The sequence below is a fragment of the Neovison vison genome, chromosome 2 (assembly GCF_020171115.1).
Source record: "Neovison vison isolate M4711 chromosome 2, ASM_NN_V1, whole genome shotgun sequence".
In the NCBI taxonomy this organism is placed as follows: domain Eukaryota; kingdom Metazoa; phylum Chordata; class Mammalia; order Carnivora; family Mustelidae; genus Neogale; species Neogale vison.
The window spans coordinates 31,889,432-31,913,266 of NC_058092.1; the positions used below are offsets into that span (position 1 = coordinate 31,889,432).

The window sequence follows — 23,835 nt, forward strand, 5'->3', positions numbered from 1 at the left end:
ACTATTCCCTAGTTCTTAGGAAGGGTTTCGTAGAAAAGAAACATTGGAAGGTAAGATGAAGGGGAAAAAATTACTTTCCACAGAGGCATCAAATATTGACTGACACCAGTAAGAAAAGCACAGCAGTGTCTCAAATGGTCCTGATTTAAATGCTTGCTCATCCTATCTTCTCCAACATCCTAAATCTCCAGGTATTCATAACATTTTCTTCTTAGAAATCATCCTATTAAACTTGCATATCCTCAGTGTCTCTTCATGGAGCATTTCAGTGTATTGGTTTGTATATTCACCACACACACTATTGGGGGTTAAAAGTTTTCTTATTTTGCCATTAACTTACAAATCAATTCATATTTAAAAACAATTTTAAGTTAAGTTGACATACCATGAACTATACCCTTTGTTAAATCATGACACCATACACAGCACAACACCCTAGGAGCCATTACCACAATAAAGATAATGAACATGGACACACTCCCAAAGTTTTCTCATGTTCCTTTATAATCCCTCTGTCTAGCCCTTCCCAGACCCCTGCTCCCAGGTAAACACTGATCACCTTCTATCACTGTAGATTGATTGGCTGCATTTTCCAGTTCTAAGTGGAGTCACAAAGAATAAACTCTTTTTGTGTGTGTCTAGCTCCTTTCACTCAGCATAATCTGATATTCACCCATATTGTTGGATATATCAATAATTCATTTATTTTTTCTAAGAATCTTGTTTTTTACAGCAGTTTTAGGTTCAGAAGAAAACTGACCAGAAGGTGAAGAGATCTCCCATATACACCCTGTCCCAAACACATGTGCAGTCTCCCCTATTACCAACACCTCCCACCACAGCAGTACATTTGTTACAACTGATGAACCTATCTTGACACACAATAATTACCCAAAGTCCACATTTTACACTAGGGTTCTCTCTCGGTGTACATTTTGTGGTTTTGATCAAATGTATAATGACAGGTATTCATGATTATAGGATCATACAAAATAGTTTAACTGCCTTAAAAATTCTCTGTGCTCTGCCTATTCATCCCTCACCCACTCAACCACTGATCTTTTTAGGGTCTCCCCTAGTATTGCCTTTTCCAGGATGTCATATAGGTGGAATCATATAGTATGCAGCCTTTTCAGACTGGCTTCTTCCCCTCAGTATATGCAAGTTAAGTTTCCTCCGTGTCTGTTCATGGCTCAATAGCTCATTTCTTTTTACAGCTGCATTATGTCCCATTTATTGGCTACACCACAGTTTTTTCATTTAGCCACTGAAGGGCATTTTTTTTTGCTTCCAAGTTTTGACAGTTATGAATAGAAGTGCAATAAACTTCTATGCACAGGTTTTTGTGCAGATTTAAGTTTTAAAATCCTTTGGGTAAATACCAAGGAATATGATTGCTAGATTGTATAGAAAGAGTATGTTCAGTTTTGTAAGAAATCAACAAACTATCCTACAATATGGCCATATAACTTTGCACTCCCCCCAGCAATGAATGAGAGCTTCTTTCATTCTACATCCTCATCAGCTTTTGGTTATGTCACTCTTCTGGACTTTGGCCATTCTAATTAGTGTGTTGTATCTCACTACTGTTAATTCCTATTTCTCTGATGTTACATGATGTGGGACATCTTTTCACATCCTTTTTTGTCATCTGTATGTCTTCTTTGGTCAGGTGTTTATTGACATCTTTGGCCCATTTTTAAAATCAAGTTGTCTTCTTTCTTATTTTTGAGACTTTTAAGTTTTCTTTGTAAATTTTGGATAACATTCCTTTATCAGATATGCCTTTTGCAAATATATTCTCCCAGTCTGTGGCTTGTCTCCTTATTCTTCTGACAGTGTCATTCCCAGAGCAGAAGTTTTTAATCTTAATGAAGTCCATCTTCTCCATTATTTCCTTCATGGATCATGCTTTTGGTGTTATATTTAAAGTCATCACCACACCCAAGGTCATCTTGTTTTTCTCCTATGTTATCTTCTAGGAGTTTATAGTTTTAAGTTATACATTTAGTCTGTGGTCTGCTTTGAATTAGTTTTTGTGAAGGGTGTAAGGTTTCTGTCTAGATTCCTTTTTTTCATGTGTGTGGCTATTGTTGTTTAAGCACTATCCATTGGGAAGAAAAACAATCTTAGCTCCATTGTATAGCCTTTGCTCCTCTGTCAAAGATCAGTTGCCTTTACTTTTGAGGGACTATTTCTTGGCTCTCTATTCTGTTCCACTGATACATCTGGCTCTTCTTTTGCAAATACCACACTGTCTTGACTCCTGTTTCTTTATAGCGAGCCTTTAAGTTGGATAGAATCAATCCTCCAACTCTGTTCTCCTTCAATATTATGTTGGCTATTCTAGATCTCGTCTCGCTATATAAACTTTAGAATCAATTTTTTTTCCCACAAAATAACTGGCTGTAATTTTGATTAGGCTTGGACTGAATCTATAGATCACATTGGGAAGAACTGTCATTTTGGTAATAAAACTAACACCTATCCTTTTTTTAAAAAAAGATTTTATTTATTTGAGAGAGAGAGAGCACATGCAAGCAGGAGGACGGGCAGGTGGAGAGAGAGAATCTCAAGCAGACTCCACACTGAGCCGTGGAGCCTAATGTGGGGCTCAATCACATGACCCTGAGTTTATGACACGAGCCAAAATCAAGAGTCGGATGCTTAACCGACTGAGCCACCCAGGTACACCAAGCCTTCCTATTCTTGAACATCACTATTGCTCCTTTTTTTTTTTTTAGTTTTTTTATTTCATTTACCAGAGTTTTGTAGTTTTCCTCATACAAATATTGTATATATTCTGTTAGATAAATATCTAAGTATTTCATTTTTGGAGTGCTAAGTGGAATTGTGTTTTTAATTGCAAATTCCACTTGTTCATTACACTATAAAGGAAAGTAATTGACTTTTATATATTAACCTTGTATCTTACAAATTTGCTATAACTGCTTATTAGTTCTAAGAGGGTTTTTTGTCAATTCAAGTTTGCTACAGAGACAATTATGTCATCTGAAAACAAAGAGAGTTTTATTTCCCCCCCAATCTGTATATCTTTAATTTTCCTGTCTTATTACAGTATCCAAAACTTCCACTATGATATTGAAAAGGAGTGGTGAGAGGAAATGTCCTTGCCTTGTTCCTGATCTTAGCAGGAAAGCTTCTCATTTCTCACCATTAAGTATGATGTTAGCTATAGGATTTTTGTAGAAATTATCAGTCTGCATAACTATTCTGATACTTATCCATGTTGTTGAATTAATCAATAATTCATTTCTTTTTATTGCTGAGCTCATGTTGCTAAACATTTGGTATGTTTCCAATTTTTGATTATTACAAATTAATCAATGAACACCCATGTATGAATCTTTGTATGGAAAATATACATATATTACTGCTATTGTAAATGAGAGTTTCTCTTCCATTTTGTCTTCTATTGAGTTACTTTTAACCATAGTACTGAGATATAAAAACGTTTTTTTCCAAGTTAAAGATGTATTATTCAATTCCTAATTTAGTGATTTTTTTTTGGTTGAGTAGTTTGTTGACGTTTTTTGCCAAACTATATTTTAAAGTAGTTGAATCATTTTATGTTTTCACCAGTAGCTTATGAAAGTTCCATTTACTTCACATCCTTGCCACTACTAAGTTTGGTGAGTCCTTTTTGTCAGAGACATTTAAATAAATGGATAGAGATATCTCATTATCATTTTACTTTGTATTTCCATAATGAAAATATGTTAACCATCAATTCATGTACTTATTTGTCACCCACATATTTTCTTTGGTGGCTGCTCTAATCTTTCAATCTGAATCCTTTTCCTTCTTCCCTCACTAAAAGCCTCCCTTCCTCCCCACCTCCCCGGCTTTTTTTTTTTTTTTTGGCCTGGTCACATTGGTAGTACAATGTTGAATGGAAATGGCAAGAATAGACATCCTTGTCTTGTTCCTGACATTAAGGGAAAAGCATTTAAACTTTTACCATTAAGTATGATGGCTTTAAGATTTACATAGCTGCCTTTTAGGGCTTGGGATTTAGGAAATGCCCTTCTATTTCTTTCTTTCTTTTTTAAATTTTATTTATTTGACAGAGAAAGACATAGCAAGAGAGTGAACACAAGCAGAGGGAGTGGGTGAGGGAGAAGCAGGCTTCCTGCTGAGCAGGGAGCCTGAGGCAGGGCTGGATCCCAGGACCCTGGGATCATGACCTGAGCCAAAGGCAGATGCTTAATAACTGAGCCAACCAGGCAACCAAATGCCTTTCCTTCCATTTCTTGTTTGTTGAGAGTTTTTATTAGTAATGGACATTGGATTTTGTCAATGCTTTTTTGCATCTACTGAGATGATCACACTTTTTCTTCATTAGTGTGTTCATATGGTAAAACACTGATGGACTTTTGAATGTTTAATCAACCTAGCATTCTTGGAATTAAGTTCCACCTGGTCATGATTACATATTGCTGCTAGAATAAATTTCCTAGAATTTTCCTTAGAATTTTTACAAGTATTTTCATGTGAGATACTGCCTTGTGGTTCTTTTTTTGCAGTATCTTTACCTGATTTTGGTATCAGACTAATACTTGCCGTGTAGAATAAGCTGGAATATATTCCCTTCCCTTAAACTTTCCAGAAAAGTCTGTATAGAACTTGCATTACCTTTTCCTTAAACATTTGCAATAATTCACCAGTGAAGTCATCCAGGCCTGAAATTTTCTTTATGGGAAATTTCTAAGCTATGAATTCAACTTCTGTAACAGCAATAGTGTTATTCAGAACTTTGGTAATCTGCGTTATTCATGAAAATTATCCATTTCAATGAAGTTGTCAAATTTAAAGGCATAAATTTGTTCATAATATTCCTTTATTAGTCTTTAAATATTTGTGCAATCAATAGTGATGTTACCCCTTCCAATTCTGACATTAGTAATCTGTGTTTTCTCTCTTTTATTATTGATTAATCTGGCTAGAGTTTTATCATTTCTATTGATATTTGCAAAGAATCAGCTTTTGGCCTCAATGATTTTCTCTATTATTTTTCTGTTTCTTCTATTATTGGTTTATGCTATGATCTTTATTATTTCCTTTCCTTGCTTACTTTAGGGTTAACGTGCCCCTTTTCTCCCCCTCATTATTTAAAATGGAAGCTGAGGTCACTAGATGAAATTCTTTTTGGTATCAGTGTTTAGTGCTGTAAGTTCATTTTAAGGACTGCTTAGCAGCAATCCACAATTTTGAAATTTTCATTTCCATTTAGTTGAAAATATTTTCTAATGTCCCTTTTTATTTCTCCATACCCAAGGGGTATTTAGAAATGTGTTACTTAGATTCCAAATATTTGGAGGTATTATTTTCCAGATAACTTAAAAAAATTTTTTTATTTTTTCAGTGTTCCAAGATTTTGTTGTTTATACCCAGTGCTCCATGCAATACATGTCCTCTTTAATACCCACCACCAGGATCACCCATTCCCCACCCCTTTCCCCTCGAAAACACACAGTTTGTTTCTCAACAAACTGTGGACACAGTTTGTTGTCCACAGTCTCTCATGGTTCGTCTCCCCCTCCGATTTCCCCAACTCACTTTTCCTTTCCTTCTCCTAATGTCCTCCATGTTACTCCTTATGCTCCACAAGTAAGTGAAATATATGATAATTGACTCTCTCTGCTTGGCTTATTTTACTCACCATCATCTCCTCCAGTCCCGTCCATGTTCATACAGAAGTTGGGTATTCATCCTTTCTGATGGCTGAGTAATATTCCATTGTATATATGGAGCATATCTTCTTTATCCATTCGTCCACTGAAGGGCATCTTGGCTCTTTCCACAGTTTGGTGATTATGGACATTGCTGCTATGAACATTGGGGTGCACATAGCCCTTCTTTTCACTACATCTGTATCTTTGGGGAAATACCCAGCAGTGCAAATGCAGGGTCATAGGGTAGCTCTATTTTTAATTTTTCCAAGTAACTTTTTGCTATTAATTTTTAATTTATATTCAGTGTAACCCAAGAACATACTTTTTATTACTTATATCCTTTTAAATTTATCAAAACTTACTTTATGGTCCAGAATATGGTCTAACTTGGCAAATATTCTGTGTGCACTTGGTAAGAATGTACATTCTACTGTTGCTGAGAGTGCTCTATACATGTCAGTTAGGTCCAGCTGGTTGACAGTGTTAACGTCTACCGTTCACTTGCTGATTTCCTACTATGTGTTCTTTACTCATAGATGGGAGTATTAGAACCCCATCCATAAATAAATTTAGGTTTATTCATTTCTCCTTACATTTCCTTTTTTTTAACTTTTTAAAAAAGATTTATTTATTTGACACAGAGAGAGATCCCAAGTAGGCAGAGAGGCAGGCAGAGAGAGAGGGGAAGCAGGCTCCCTGCTGAGCAGAGAGCCCAATGTGGTACTCGATCCCAGGACCCTGAGATCATGACCTAAGCCAAATGCAGTGGCTTAACCCTCTGAGCCACCCAGGCGCCCCTCTCCTTACATTTCTATCATTTTTTGCTTCCTGTAAAAATGTCTGAAACATTTTCATGATGAAATTACCTTTTTTATCTTTGGCAGTATTCTCTACTCTGAAATAAACTTTGATATTAACATTGTCATTTTAGTTTATTGTGGTTAATGTCAGCAAGGTACACCATTTTCTATCCTTTTACTTTTAACGTGTTTGTGTCTTTATAGTTAAAGCATAATTTCTTGGGGCGCCTGGGTGGCTCAGTGGGTTAAGCCTCTGCCTTCGGCTCAGGTCATGATCCCAGGGTCCTGGGATCGAGCCTTGCATCAGGCTCTCTGCTCGGCAGGGAGCCTCCATCCTCCTCTCTCTCTCTGCCTGCCTCTATTCCTACTTGTGATCTCTCTAGCAAATAAATGAATAAAATCTTTTTTTAAAAACGCATAATTTCTTGCTAGAAATTAAATTTTGTTTTTTTATTTAATGTGACAATCTCAACCTTTTAGCTAGGGCATTTAGACTATTTATAATTAATATGATTACTGATATGACTGGATTTAAGTCTAACATCTGTTATTTATTTTCTATTATTTTAGTGGTTGCTCTGCTGTTTATAGTAAACAAGTTGAACTTACCAGTCTATCTTCAAGTAAATAGTATAACAAGAATATTAGAACAGTATCTTTTAAGATGTCCCCTCTCCTGGGCATTTATGTTATACATTTTACTTATTCATCTATTATCACCTGTACAATACAATATGATTATTACTATTTACATGATTATCTTTGTAGAGATTTAAATAATAAGGATAAACAGCTGATGTATTTGCCCTTGTAATAACAATTACCAGGGACTCTCATTCCTTTTTACAGAACTGTAATTCCACTGGGTATTATTTTTGGAAGGTCTTTTGACTGGGTATAGAATTCCAGGTTGAGAGTTTTTGCTTTTGGTACTTTGAACATGTTACTCAACTTCCTTGACTGCACTGTTTCTGACAAGAAAATATAATGTTATTCTTATCTTAGTTAACCTTTATGTAAAGTGTCTTTCTTTCTCTGGCTGCTTTTAAGATGTTCTCTATTGCTAACTTTGAGCATTTATGATGATATGAATTAACGTAGTTTTCTTCTTGTCTTTTATTTGGGGGGGATTCATAGAGCTTCTTCAATCTGTGCATTTACAGTTTTCCCCAATTTTGGAAATTTTCTAGCCATTTTATCTTCAAATATTTTTTTCTGTCCCTCATCTCTTCTCTTTTGGGCACTCTAATTACGCGGCCTATGAAGTTACCCCACGGAAACTGAAGTTATCCTTTGGCTCACTGATGTTATTTTTCATCTTCTTAAGATTCTTTTCTCTCTTTGTGTTTCATTTTGGATAGTTTCTACGCTATGCCTTCAAGTTTACTGATCTCTTCTGCCATTACTCCCATCCAGTATACTTTTCATTTTGCACTTAGCAGTTCGATATGAGTCTTTTTATATTTTACATGTCTCTGCTTAACTTTCAAACACATGGAATGCAATTAAAATACACATTTTAATGTTTTTGTCTGCTATTCTAAGATCTATATGGATTCTGGGTCTGTTTCAATTGGTTGATACATTATTCTGCTCATGACTGATTATGTTTTCCTGCCTCTGACATTTGACTTTTACCCGTTGGTTCCTGGTTATTTTTGCATTTCTTCTTGTGCTCTGTTCTTAAATGCACTTAAGTTACCTGAAAACACTTTGATCATTTTGAGTCTTGCTTTTATGATTTGTTAGGCAGGTCCAGAGAAGTGCTCATTCTAAGGCTAATTATTTCCCACTGTGGAGTAAGACTGTTCCAAGTTTTCTGACCCATGACACATGAATTATGAGGTTTTCCAGTCAAACCGGTGGAATCAGGCATTATCTCCAGTCCTGTGGGAGTGTGAGGCTCTATTCCTTACAATACCAATCCTGTCAGATGGTTTTTCTCTTGGCTTTGGGTAGTTTCCTCATCTGCATACATGAAACAACATTACTTTGCTGAACACTTGGAAGAGGGTTTTCTGCAGATCTCTGTGCTTTTCTTTTTGTGTAGCTCTCTCCTCTTAGGCACTCTGTCCTCTAGATTCTAGCCATCTTGGTTTCTCCTCTCAGTCTGTCTCTTCAAATTAGGGAGCCATTGGCCCATTGGGCTCTTCTTCTATGGGCCACAGTCTCAAAACTCTCTTAAGGCCGTAAGTTGGGAAGTCATAAGGGGCTTAACTCATTGTTTTTCATTACTCAGATATCACTGTACTTGGCTGCCTGATCTTCAGTAACTTGAAAACTACTGTATAATATACTGTCTTTTATCATTATTTCTGGTGGAAATATGAATTTAGTCCCTGTTATTTCAAATGAGCAGAAGTCCTGGATTTGTATTTTTATTTAGAACACAGACACAATTCAAAGTGAAATGCTGATAACTTGAGGAAATAAACACTTGACTAACAAAGGAAGAAAGGTATAAATAACTTCCTGATGTTTAGCTCTGCCTAGCACCAGTATACTTTGTTTACCAGATTATCATGTGCTGGGATAGGCAACATTATCTGTGCATTCTGTGGGACACTCACCCCTATATGGGAAGGCCTGAGAAACCTCTAATAAGGTTCTAACATACTCTCCAATGAAAGTTGGTACCAGTATTCTTATGGGGAGGGAAGACTGTGGCCAGGGTGTTTCATAAAGAGAAATGAATATTGTTCCACTTCCAAGCACTGTCTACAGGCTATAACTCTGCTTCCTATCTGTCTGAATTAAGAGTGTTCATAAAAATTAGCTATTGTTCCCAGGAACAAAACATAGCTTCAAAGAGGTTAAGAAAGGAAAAGGTGTTACTTGGGATGAAGTTGGAGAGATTGTCTACTGCCAAAATTCATGAATTTTGAGCCTTGAGATGTATTCTTCCCACAATTTTATTCTGGGACCTTCAGGTGAGAAGTCCAAGGGCTTGTTTTGCTCGTTTCAGGATCAGAACAAACCTACTTGCCTCCCACCTACTAAAGATGTTGAGAATCAATTACCTGCTTGAAGCAATGGACAGGCGCTGGGACTGAACATGTTTCTTTTAGGTATTTGTCCCAGGTAAAATGACCTGTAAAGGAAATAGAAATCTCTATCACAGTCAACTTCCTAAAAAGTGCTTTTGGGATGTAATCTACTCTAAACATTAGGCCATTTTTGGACTTGCTCTGAGTGTAAGAAAAAAACTTATTTTCCCCTATTGGGCTCAAAAGAGTATTAGGGGTAGAAATCTAGGTAACCTGAGTGGATCATTTCAGATCAATGTTTTAAAATCATGGTCTGAAGATGACCTTCACATGGTTTTCATCTTAGTCCCTAAAGGGATCCAAAATGCCAGAGTGAGACATACCAATATCTCACAGAAGTGTCCAGGAAGCTTTGGACAGCTGAACAGAAGACGTAGAGAGTGGGTGAGGAGAATCCTTCTGAACACCCTGTCTCCTATTGAAGAGATCCCTTAATACCATCAAATGATAGCTTTTAACACCCAGTACAGTTGGATCCCAGTCTCTCAGCTTAGAGAGAATGGAGGAGAGAAATAGGGTAAGATGGTTTGATGGCAGCAAAAACTAGAATGAGTGCGATTATACTTGAATCCTTGCTCTCTCTCACGCACCCCTAAACCACTCCCATTCTTGCCACAGCTGCATTGCTCTGAGTTGCAAAATGAAAAAGATGTGGTAATTTACAGAAAAGTAGGTCCTTGTAGCATTTCTGAGAGTAACTAAGAATAAGTAAGGGAGTCTACAGGATCTTTTAGCCTCTTAAAGTGGGATTTAGAGCCTCTTAAAGTTTGAGAAACACTAATACCCACCTAGAGGTGACCCCATGATGGTGCGGGGAAGATCCCAGAGACTCTCACAAGCTAAAACACCATAGCAAACCAACATTTCTTGAAGTTTCCTCTGCAGTGGAGCAGCACAGGGCCACTTTGGACCATATAAAAAGCACTAGATGCTGGGAATAAAAATGATTCGCTGAATGATGAAATCTAAATCACTTCAAAGATGACGCCAAGACTTTAAACTCTATTGACTTTATAGCTTCTATTTTAAAACTGGTCGCTTTCCCACCATCCTTAAGCAAGCCAAACAGATTTGGCTGGATCACAGTCATTTCTGAACCACTTGATTAACTCGCCAGTGATTAACTATCTAAAATATAGAGTCCATAGGGTAAATGAGATAGATATTTCCTGGAATCAAGATTGGAGGAGCTTATCAGAATGTAATAAAGAGTATGCACTTAGCTGAAGAATCCATAAAGCAAGGAATGAATACAGTTCATTACTATTTGCTGTTAGGAAAAGAAAACACTACAAATTACTATTCCATTCTTATAAATAAAGGATTAATAAGTCCAATAGCAAGTCTGGGATTTGAGTGAACTGCAATTCTTGAAAGTCCAGCATCTATGGCCACACTGTCCACTAAAACTTTCTGTAATGATAGAAATGCTTTGTGTCTGTATTGTCCAGTTAAGGCAGCCATTAGCCACACATAACTACTGAACACTTGAAATGTGAACGAGGAATTGAAGTTTAAATTAATTTGATTTAATTTAAATTCCTACATCTGGGTAACAGCTACTGTATTAGTGCAGGTCTAGAGGTTTGGTCAGTCCTGGGTAACTGCTTGTAGTAGCTTGAGCTTTGACCGCAAGCACCCAATTGGTTTTAAAAATTATGGCAGCATCAGGGGTACCAAATAATTAGGATATTAAATACAGTTCTCTATTACACATCAATTATGGTAATTAATCCCTGTTATATAGGCAAGAAACCTCACATCTTTCTCCCTATAGAGAACACCCTATTACCAACTGAATGAAAAGGAATCTCCTTGTTAAAAGCAGTTCACCCACTGTGATTGAACCATACCTAGATTAGCATTTTTCTTAAATTTTACTGCTTAGGCATCCTAAGGCTTTGTCTCTTAATTTCAGGTAAACTGAGATGAATTGACTTTTTCTGACACAATAAGAATGCCTGAGCACCTGCTGTAATGCCCATAATGCCATCAAATCTACTACATCTCCAACTACACACACACATACACACAAATAGGACAGGCAGCAAGGTGCAGATCAGGGAGGGGTTGGCAAACTTTCTGTAAAGGACGAGACAGTAAAAATTTTACTTTTGTTGGGCCACACAGTCTCTATCATAAATACTCAACTGTGTACTATAGCCTGAAAATGGCCACAGGCAGTATATATATGAATGAACAGGGTTGTGTACACTAATACTTTATTTATAAAAATAGGCAGTGGGCTGGATTCGCCAACCCCTGGCATATTATTATTGATTCCCAAATGTTACTTATCATCAGACTCTACTAAATAATTTTTCTCATTTCTTTAAATAGAGTTTTAGGCCCCAGCTTCAGAGGTTCTCATTCAGTAGGCTTTGAGTGTGGTCTGAAAAATCAGTATTTTCAAAGGTTCCCTAAGTAATTCTGATTCACATCTGTGTCTTGAGATTACTGGTGTAGTTAGAAGTATGTAATATTCAGAGTCAGAAGATGCTGGGTAAAGTCTTGTGTGTGTGTGTGTGTGTGTGTTTTTAAGACCTTATTTATTTACAGGTGAGAGAGAGAGAGAGAGAAAGAGAAAACATAAGCAGGGAGGAGGGGCAGAAGAAGAGGGAGAAGCAGACCCCTGCTGAGCAGGGAGCCCAATGCAAGGCTAGACACCAGGATCCTAGGATCACGCATGACCTGAGCTGAAGGCAGACACTTAACCAACTGAGCCACCCAGGCGCCCCTAAAGTCTTGTTTCTATAACTATCTTAGATAAGTTATTTAATCCATCCAAGCATTAGTTTACTCATCAGGATGGAGATAATATCTATCATGCAAAATTGTACATGTACTCACTCATTCATTCAATAAATATTTATTAAACTTCCAAGTACAAAGGCACTGTATTAAATGTAAGAGGAACAAGATAGACATGGCTCCTAAATTCATAAAGCTTGCAGTTTAGTAATAAGCAGCGATATTAAATAAATAATAACACAAATAATCTGGTACAATTATGATCAATGTAAGTTAATGAGGTGGTATAGGTTGCCTTGAGAATGCAGAATGGGAAAAATTTAATCTGCTACAGGGGTCAAGGATTACTATGAAGATTAATATTATTAACTCATTTAAGTATAATGTTTTATCATTTACAGAGTGATTTCAATTATTTATTCAATTGATGTTTGAATATTCCTCTATGTGCCAGGCAGTATTCTCTGTGCTGTGCAGGAGGTTCCTGCCCTCATGGAATTTACATTCTGGTGCATGATGAGGCACAATTAACATATAACCAAATAAATAAAGTAATGAGTGGTAAGTATTTGAAGGAAATAATGTACTACACAGAGGCTGGTAACTATCTTAAATGGTGAAGTTATGGACAGATGCTCTACACAGGAAACACTGGAACTGAGATGTTACAGGTAAGAAAAAGCCAGTCATCTCATTTATATTACTGAATAATGTTTATGAAAGTTTTCTTTAAATTCTAATCCATACCACTTGATAGTTATTATTAGGAAGTAAAATCCCTGCCGTGAAGAGAATTACACACTACAGAGAAGTAAAATTTCCCAAAACTGAAATTCCCCAAAATGTAAAGCACAAGGATCCAGCAAGGTGAATGCATGAATTCTCTTCTCTAATACTTATTCATTCAACAAATAGTTATTGCACACCTACCATGTACCAACCCTAGTTCCAGGCACTGGTGATATATAGCAAAGAATAAAATAGCCAAAGTCTCTGTCCACAGGGAGCTTACTCTCTAAGGGGGAAGAAAAACAATAAATAAACAAATAAATATATGTCAGTTCGTTTAGAGGGCAACAGAAATACTTTTTATATGGCCTTTTTCAAATAAAGAAGAAAGCAAAGTAAGAGGGAAACAGTGCTGACAGGGGTGTGTGTACTATTTTAGGCAGATGGTTAAGAAAGGCATCTTGATGGGGCGCCTGGGTGGCTCAGTTGGTTGAGCAACTGACTTTGGCTCAGGTCACAGTCCCGGAGTCCCGGGATCGAGTCCCGCATCAGGCTCCCAGCTCCATGGGGAGTCTGCTTCTCCCTCTGACCTTCTCGCCTCTCATGCTCTCTCTCACTGTCTCTCTCTCAAATAAATGAACAAAATCTTTGAAAAAAAAAAAAAGAAAGAAAGGCATCTTGATGAAGCAATATAAAAGCTGAGACCTTAAGCTCCCTCCAGCCTTTGCTTGAATACTTCCAAGGCTGAAAACCCCCTTATTCAGTTATTACTCAACGCTACAAATGGATAGATGTTACCCTTTATAGTTGGGCGAAGTCTGCCTTCTTCTAACCTCTACCCATTGGTCCCGGGCATAATGCGTCTAAAGATGTCCCAAACCCCTCAAATGCTGCTAATCTGATCTGGTTACATGAGGCACCTTCACTCAAGCTGGCTACTATCTGGCCACATTTCTCTACAATAACTCCACCCCATTCCACCTTAAGTGCAGAACCCAAATTCCTAAGAGAAATAAAGACAATCATAGTCTTTAGATCAGAAATCCTACTCCAAGATTACTGTCTGAAAACTGTTCCATTGTTTATATGTGCCATAATTCACATTAGTTAACAAAAGTATTTGTTAAATAATCTCAATGGTTATTTGAGTGTTTTCTAATTTTTGATGAGTATTTTTGTACACACATCTTTTAACACTTTTAAGATTACCACTTTAGGGCAAATTCCTAAGGGGGGATTAATGAACAAAGAGCAGACATATTTTATATTTTGATACAATACAATTCCTACCAGTAGTGCATAAGAATATGTTTCTTATAGTCTTTTTCTTTAAATTTTTAAAATTTACTTGACAGAGAGAGTACAAGTAGGCAGAAGGAGAAGGAGAAGCAGGCTTCCTGCCAAGCAGAAAGCCCAATGCATGGCTCAATCCCAGGACCCTGGGATCATGACCTAAGCTGAAGGCAGATGCTTAACCGACTGAGCCACCCAGGCGCCTCTGTTTCTTACATTCTTGCTAAAACTGCTTTAACATTCTCTACACTTGTGATAAATCTTACCAGAGAAGAAAAAAAATGCTGTTATACTTGTGTATGCAATTCTTTGATTACTAATAAAGTTAAAGATCTTCTTAGGCTTATTAGTCTATTTGTATTTTATTTAATCATTTTTCACTGAGGTATTCTTTAGTTTTCTCAGATTCTAAGAGTTCCATGTAGATTAAAGATATTCGTCCTTTGCCTGTCATGTATGTTGCAGACATTTATCTCAGTCTGCTAGGATTTGCCCTTAAATTTCTCAGTCTTGTTCTTTATGACTTCTGGCTTTCATATCATGCTTTCTTTACTTCAATTTATAAGAAATATTAACCCAGGTTTTCTTCTAGGTTTCATTTTTTTTTACATTTAAATGTTTGTTCTATTATGAATTTAGTTTGTGAGACAGATAAGACAAAGATGTTGATTTCCTTTTCACCTCTATTCAATAAATGTGCTCACCACCATTTATTGAATAAATCACCTTCTCCCCACTGATTTGAAATGTCACTTTGATCGCATATTAATTTCTTATATACATTTGTGTTCTGCCCCTCTCATCCGTCCATTCCAGCACGAGGAGCACTTTGTTTCCTGTAGTTTCAAAACCAATCTAAACGGAGCAAGAACTTTTCATAAGGCATACCCTCAACCATGCTTTCTTGGCACTTTCAAATGATTAATAAGTTATGGCATACCCAGCACTAACAAAACCAAGTTATTTCAAAATGTCCAAAGTTTAAGTTTATGAGATACACAGTGCTATTCATTATCAAAGCAGTGTCCATAAGCCTTTTAGATCAGGAATTTGATAATTTTTAATGAATCAACTAAAGATAAAACACCACGCCAAAAAAAAAAAAAAAAGTCTGACTCTCCCTGTTTCTCAGAACATTTCCCAGCTCCTGTAACATCCTATTCACATCTTTTATTTTCATACTCTTCACATCATACCATCATTATTATTTATTTAAGTTCTTTACAGATAGCAGCTATCTTTATTATTGTTTTTTAAATCTTCACTGATTCATTAGTGCCTGACACTTAACACAGGCTCCATAAAAGTACAGTGAATGAAAGTGAGTGAAAAGAAGAAGCAGGTATGCCACAGTGTTACTCTGTTCTGGACTAGTGAAATCATACCCGGGATATTACATTTAGTTCTGGGAGCTCTACTTTGAGAGGGACAGAATAAACCAAACCCTAAATGGTGGCCTAAGTGGTGAAGGGACACAAAACCCCATCACCTGAGAAGCAGCTGAAAGAAGGATGGACATTCAGCATGAAGAAAAAAAGCAAAGTCTTGGAGCCATTTTTCCATCTATCCATCCAGCAACTATATTTATCGTGTGTATCAAAGCACTGTGCCAGGTGCTAGAGATACAACTGTGATCAAAGTATTGTTCTTGCCCTCACAGAGCTTCAGTGAGGGGCAGAGACTAAACTGCCAACTGTAATAAATTATGCTAAGTGCTGTGGTTGGCTAGGAGGGTGCTACAGGAGGACTTGTGGAAGGATCCCCAGAGGAAGTAACCTCTCCTCTTCTAAGTTAAAGTGTAGAAGGATAAGCAGAAATCAGTCAAGGAGAAAGAAAATTCTTCTTTTTTTAAAGATTTATTTATTTACTTATGAGAGAGAGAGAGAGAGAGCACAAGCGGGGGATAGGGGCAGAGACAGAAGCAGACTCCCCACTGAGCAAGGAGCTTGCTGTGGGACTCAATCTCATGACCCTGAGCTCATCACCTGAGCAGAAGGTAGATACTTAACTGACTGAACCACCCAAGCGCCCCAACTTATCACTGGCTGAGCCACCCAGGCACCCTGAGAGAAAATTCTTTAAGGAATAGTTTAAAAAAAAAAAAAAAAAAGAATTTTTTTTCAGACTGAAAGAAAAGCATGTATAAAGGGCCAGAAGTAAGAAAAGGTAGTTTTAAAACTGAGTATTTTAGTATGGCTAATCGGCAGAGTTAAAAAAACAGTAGTTAAGAAAAGAGGCTTTAGATCAAAGTGGTGTTCAGGGAACCAGAGAACCTCCTATACCACGTTAATGAGAAGAGGAAGCATGGAAGGTTCTGGGGGAGGAGGCAATCTGTCTGCAGTGTGAAGGATGGACTAGAGGGAAACAAGGCTGGAGGCAGGAAGACTAGTTAGGAAGCTATTCTAATAATCTAGGTATGAGATGCTGGTTCTTCAACTAGGAAGGTAAGAATGGCAGGGAGAAGGCAGTCCCTAACACTTTCTAATAATTAGAGGCTGGTGAGTGAAAAATTGGCTAAAGTATTCTATATTGCCCTAAAAGTTGTAAGTATGATAGACAGAATTTACAAAGAAACAGATTTGGCCCAATAAATATTTTTCTGAATATGAAGCAAGTTCCTGAGGAGGCTATAAGTCCCCAAGAAATTTGAGGAGTTCAAGACAAGGCATTTTTTATAAGATACTCAAAATGTCCAATTTTGAAATGCTGAGCCAAGTTAGATTATTTTGAGGCCTCTTCCAATCTCTGAAACTCTAGAAATCTACTGAATTTCATTTCAATTTGATATTTGGGGTTGCTCTCCATGCTCGATGGGGAAATGAAATATGCAGGATTAACTCGACAGCGGCTATGCCTACCTACGCCTGTGCTATGTTAGCACAGCCTCTACTCCTTGCACAAGGAAAAATACACTTTCAAATTTTATGAGTATCCACTTTTCACAATCCCTTATCAACAAAAGAGACTGTTCACAGCATCCCCTGTCACTGAACCATATGGAATTGTCACCATTCATACTAGCAACAGAACCCACACCAGCGGCAGCTCTCACTGAGTACCTTCCATATGCCTACACCATGCCATACAGTGTTCACTATCTCTCATGTTCATTATAACCTGAAAAGTAGGTTTTATTCCCAGTTTAAAGACAAAGAAATAGGCTCAGAAAGACTAATTTTCCCAAAGTCACAAAACTGGTAAGTGGGGAATAGGGATTTGAACCAAGGCCTATCTGAGTCTCATGTCTATGTTTTTTCTACCATATACCAGTGCTTTAGAAAGCTTGAGGCAAGTTTGAAGTCGTTAAAAAGTGATTCTCATTTATTGCTTATCAAGTGCTAAGCCCTTTACCTGCATTATTTCATTTCATTCATTTCTTCAGCTCATATTCATAGAATGCGTCACTTCAAAGAATATTCCAGGATTTGACTGAGAGTTATATCTAAGGCTAATCCCTCAACAGAATGAAAATAACAATCCTCCAAAGTTGGAAAGTATTTGAGAGTATTTTAAGATGCTTTCACATCCATTAGCTCACATAATCTTCTTAAAATCCCTGTGAAGTAGGGAGAATGGCATTATTATCCCCATTTTTCCAAGCTAGAAAACTAAGGATGAACATCACAAAGTTCCAAAGTGCAGCTGGCTTTCAAAGGATCCAGGAGTTCTCACTCCTAGTGTTCTGCGCTATCTTCTTTGTCAGTGCGCAATAAAAGTAATGTTCTTGGAAGAAAAGGCAAGAGGGAGCATAAAGACACTGATAATAATAGAGCTGAATATGTGAAGCTGCAGTAACAAAATATACAAAAATATCTGAACAAAAACCAATAAAGGCACTAGGGTAGTCATACTTATGTTACATAGAGAAAGACTTTAAGGGACTAAGAAGACTGACATTTGTTTATGTAGAAATCCTGAAGGCTGATTAAGAATGATTAACATTATTTCTCAAATCCTAGTCCTGAGGTACACCCTGTAGGGATGAAAATTAAATGTAGTAGCAGTTTGACTCTTGTTATTTCAACTGCTAATATTTCTGATTGTATTTATTTAAAAAATTTAGAAAATCTTTAGGTTAAACTTCAGTTCAATATATCTCATGAATAATTTCTCTTGGGAAAATCCCTCCAAGTTCTAATTTACGGACAGTCAGGGTTTGCATTAGCTGTGGATTTGGTGAGTGAAGAGAAGCTTCCCGTATGGGCCTCCTTGGACTCTGTGTAATTAACTACTCTCCCCTCCCCATCTTTGTTAGCTTGGTCTGTGCCTCCTGATGAGGAGGGTTTGGCCTGACAGCTGAGAGAACTGGCTGCTGGGCTCCAGAGGCAGCCGAGCAGAGGACTCGTTACGCATGAGACAGACAGCACGGCGTTCTTTTCCTAGTGACACTCTAATCTCTGGTTTGGTTAGTACCCATATTCAACAGAAATACAAGAAAGAAATCTTACCTAGGTCCAAGATGTCAGTAGCTTCTATTAAAGAAAAAAATGTTACAGCATAAGTCATTGTGACAAACATACCAAAAGGATAAAAAGGTGACGTTCTGGGGTAAAATGAAGACTTGAGAGTTTGTGTAATCCAACCCTCTCATTTTAAAAGATACTGAGTGTGTTATTAGTGCGTTACTAGTAGTTGTGGAATATATCACCCAATTCTGCCTCACTCCCGAGGCTAAAGTCTTAGATGATTTGGAATTATCTGTACTCAGAGCCTGTTTCCTGATTTCTGGTTTAAAATAAAGCAAACTGCTTTGGACAGATACCTCTACAAACTATAATATTTGCTTGTGTGTTAGCCAGTGAGTGTTTTGTACCACAGACCTCTAACAGCAAAGGTTTCATGGTAAGAGATGTCAGATTAAATTTTCCATGTTACACAGAGGTTTTTGTTTCCTTACCTTGATATTGGGATGCAGACTCTGAAAGGTGACCATATTTGTGTTTTCTAACATCATTCCAGTCTATATCTGCAGGAAGAGAGAAGACAGTCATGTGAAAAGGAAATGCAAGATTCAATAATTCTCTAAGTTAAGAGTAGGTATTCATAGTTTTTGATAAAGTAATCCACTTCTGAGATTGTATACTAAGAAAATGCTCCAAAATACAGAAAAAAGGTTTTATTTATAAAGCTTCATTTGGTTTAGTAATAACAAAAAGGGGGGCAACTAAATGTTCAGAAGACTGATTAAGATATCATCACATGACAAAATATTTTGCAGCTATTAAATTTTTACAAAGGTGACATAACAAAACAGGAAAATGTTTAAGATATTATGTTATCTGATAAAATATCAGATCAAAAATTATATTCATGAAATAATCGCAATTATGAAAACAAAGTACACCCTTGCTATGGACTGAATTGTGTCCAACCACCCCCTGACATTCTAATGTAACTGTATTTGGAGATAGAGCCTATAAAGAAGTAATTGCATTAAAATGAGATCATTAGGGTGAGCCCTAATCTGATAAAACTAGTGTCCTTAAAAGAAGAGGAAATTTGGACACATACAGGGACAAAGAAAAGACCACGTGAAGACAGGCAGAAGACTGACATCTACAAACCAAGGAGAGAGGCCTCAGAAAAAAACAATCCTGCCTATAACTTCATCTCTGACTTCTAGCCTCCAGAATCATGAGAAAATAAATTTCTGTTTAACTCACCAGGTCTGTAATCTTTGCAGCCCTAGCAAATTAATACAACCCTACAAAGTTCTCACTAGAAAAAAAAAAAAGCAAACATAGCAAATATAAACATCTGGTTATCATTAGGTGATGGTCCTGTTCCCCCCCCATCTTCTAATCTCATTTATTTTTGCATTTTCTATAAAGAGGATAAGTTACTTATATAATGTAAATACATTTTCCTTGTTTGAAACTTTAATCTACTGACCCTATCACTTTCTCACCATCATTTACCTATCATGTTTTTACTTCCCTTCTTAACCAACTCAGATCCTATTGTCCCTCATTAAAAAACACTCCTGGGCAAACACTCTTAACTCCCTTCCACTTCTTTTTTTGGGGGAGAGGGGTTATATTTGCCTAGCAAAGCCTCAGTCTTTTTTTTTTTTTTTTTTAAAGATTTTATTTATTTATTTGAGAGAGAGAGTGTGAGAGAGAGAATGAGCGAGGAGAAGGTCAGAGAGCGAAGCAGACTCCCCATGGAGCTGGGAGCCTGATGTGGGACTCGATCCCGGGACTCCAGGATCACGCCCTGAGCCGAAGGCAGTCGTCCAACCAACTGCGCCACCCAGGCGTCCCAAAGCCTCAGTCTTAACTCTGATTAAAGCCACTTATCCACCTATATACCATGCATACCCCGACTGCTCACAAGTACTAAAGACAAACAAATGCAAGCTTACTGGTCTCACTTTAAACTCATGGCCATAATTCTCAAATGCCACTTAACACCATCTAGAAATCATACCACATTTCCCTACTGTGTTTGCTTTTCCACCTTCCAAAAAAATTCATATATTTTTCCCTCACCTCATACTCCAAATATTCCCTCCCTCACCTTTACTCTTAGGGATGATGTTAATTCAGTGTTCATTGAGAAAACAGAAATAAGGGATAGGAACCTTCTATATGCCACTGTTTTCAGGAAGGTACAGGCCTGATCATGTTTAGTCCTATATCCCCCGTGTACCGTGTAAGAGCTGGTCCTCAGTTAGTGTTTAGTGAATGAATGAATCTACTCACCATCATTCTGTCTGACTGCCCTCCTATTGCTGTGGATGAAGTGCCTAGTTTTTATCGAAAGGGAATGCTCCAGTTCTCATTTCCTCTCATCCTCTCAAGGACTTTGTAAGTATTTCTTTTCTAATAGACCATTTGCACCTGCATTCTTACTGCTCCATCATCTACAGGCAAACTGAAGAGTATCATGCTAAGTGAAATAAGTCAAGCAGAGAAAGACAATCACTATATGGTTTCACTCCCATGTGGAATATAAGGAATAGTGCAGAGGACCACAGGGGAAGGGAGGGAAGGCTGAATGGGAAGGATTCAGAGACGGAGACAAACCATGAGAGACTCTGGACTCTGCAAAAACCCTCTGTAATTGAGGGTTACAGAAGGGAGTGGGGTAGGGGTATGGGGTAACCAGGAATGCATATTAAGGAGGGCATGTGATGTGATGAGCACTGGGTGTTATACACAACTAATGAATCGTTAAACACTACATCAAAAACTAATGATGTACTATATGTTGGCTAATTAGACGTCATAAAAAATAAAAACATAAAAAACAAAACAAAACAAAAACCAGACAAACACACAAAACAAAAGAACACCTCCCCTCTCTTAATCCCACATATATCCCTCCTGCTATATATATCCTTCTATTTCTCACGGGAATTTATTTTAAGATTTGTCTATACCCATTGCTTCCTTACTTCCTTACGTTATCTCCTCATTCAAACAAGGTTTTTCTGATTACTACTCCACTGAGATCATTAATATATCTAGCATTGGCCTTCTCTTGGAATTCCATGCTTACGTATATGACCACCTATAGGCTGTCTCTACAAGGTTATCAAATCAGACACTTCAAACTTAACATGGCTAAAACAGAATGCTAGCTCTTGCCAATCTGTTCTTTTTTCTTTAGTTTTTATTTAGATTCCAGTTAGTTAATATACAGTGTAACATTAATTTCAGGTGTGCAGTATAGCGATTCAACTCTTCCATACATCACCCAGTGCTTATCACAAATGTCCTCCTAAACCCCCATCATCTTTTTCACCCATCCCCCACCTACCTCCCCTCTGGTAACCATTACCTTGTTCTCTACATTTAAGAGTCTGTTATTGGTTTGTCTCTCTCTCTTTTTTCCCTTTTGCTTATTTGTTTTGTTTCTTAAATTCCACATGTAAGTGAAATTATATGAGCTGGAGATGCCATTTATTGGTTTGGGGAAGACTGTTCCTCTTTTTGTTTTCTCTAAACCAGTGAATAGCATCTCCATCACCGAGTTGCTCAAGCCCCAAATCCTTGAAGTTATTCTTGATGCCTCTACTTTCTTCACACTCACATCCACTCAGTAAGCTCTGCTGGACCATGTCCCCAACCCATTGACCACTCTCATCCCATGGCTCCCATTCCAGTTCCGGGCACTGTCCCTCTTACTTGGACCATTAGAACAGCCTGCTAACTAGAATTCCTGTTTCCACTCTTGGCCTACTCCAACCTATTCACCATACAGGGCTCAGAGTGAGCATTTTATTTATTTATCTTTAAATATTTATTTATTTATTTTAGAGAGAGAGTGAAGGGAGGAGGAGAAGAAGTGGGAGAGAACCTCAAGCAGACTCCCCACTGAGTGTGGAGTCCAGTTGGGAGGGGGAGGGAAGGCTCGATCAGGACCCTGACGTCATGAGGAGCCAAAATCAAGTCATATGCTTAATGGCCTGAGTCACCCAGGCCCCCTCAGAATGAGCATTTTAAAAGACAAAACATCTGCTTAAGCATGGCTTCCCAATAGCTCCCCAGTGAGTTAAGGTTGCCTTGCCCGGCTATGCAGTATTTGGCTGATCTTGCCCCATATGACTCTTCCCTTTTCCACTATACTCCAGTGACATTGGCTAGTGTTCCACCCAAAGTGTTTGCTTTCTCTCCTAGTTGGATGTCTCCTGTCTTTCTAGTAACTGCCACGTTTGTTCTCTAAATCATGAATAAAGATTGCAAACTTGATCAGGCTAAAAAACTTGCTGAGAGAGACAAAAGATATTAGGGTATAACTGAATTTATATTTAAATTTTCAAAAATTATTTTTATAATTAGAACATAGTCTTAAAAATTAAATATACAATATGTATTTCATTTATGTACAAGTTTTCACTCTTCTATTGCTTATGTAAAGATGAGCTACTGGTATACACAAAACAGATTTAGGAGCCACAATAAATAGAAAGCAGGCTACAAGATCACTAATAAAACTAATAAAACAATTCAAAAGCAACCAATACAATTTAGGAAAAAAATATTCTAGTAAAGAGAAAAAAACCAGACTCGATGAAACAAAATGAACAAAATAATTAAAAAACTTAACTGGCATAAAACCATCAAATAAGGCCCCACAAGATAATGAAAAAGGAACTTCTGAGAAAAAATATTTGAAACTCCTTACACAAACAAGTGGAACCTGGAAAGCAGTCCCCGGAGAAGAAAAGGAGACAACAACTACATTCATTACAAATGACTTAATTTTTAAGCATCACCATAAATTACTCAGTAGATTAGGGAATCATTCCTATATCAATTCTTAAATGAATTAAATGAATCGAACAATTCTTAAATTCAATTCTTCAATCAATTCTTAAATGAATGAAATTCTTAAATGAACAGAATGCTGCCTCTGATAGAATTCCACACATAAAAGAAAAGGAGCTCCTTTTTTTCCCCCCCAAAACATTTTAAGATTAATGGCCATGTTTCAAAATACATTATGATATGCAGCTACTATTTTTAAATAACCAGTTTTATTTTATTCTCTCTCCTCAGGCATATGCTCTCT

The 23,835-nt window shown here is 37.3% G+C and overlaps 1 protein-coding gene across 13 annotated transcripts in view; it reads right to left on the minus strand.

Moving 5' to 3' along the window:
* Window positions 1-23,835, minus strand: part of SCMH1 (Scm polycomb group protein homolog 1) — a 171,028-nt gene that overhangs the window by 98,810 nt on the left and 48,383 nt on the right. For 8 of the 13 annotated variants that reach the window (XM_044237965.1, XM_044237964.1, XM_044237958.1 and 5 more), the window contains 3 exons: window positions 19,214-19,282; window positions 18,765-18,788; window positions 9,517-9,587 (listed from right to left, as the gene is read on the minus strand). In XM_044237965.1, the coding sequence (XP_044093900.1) occupies window positions 9,517-9,587; window positions 18,765-18,788; window positions 19,214-19,282 (164 nt within the window). Of the gene's footprint in view, window positions 1-9,516; window positions 9,588-10,331; window positions 10,497-13,224; window positions 13,303-18,764; window positions 18,789-19,213; window positions 19,283-21,020; window positions 21,041-23,835 lie in introns of those variants that run through there. The other 5 variants (XM_044237966.1, XM_044237957.1, XM_044237968.1 and 2 more) reach the window with 5 other exon arrangements.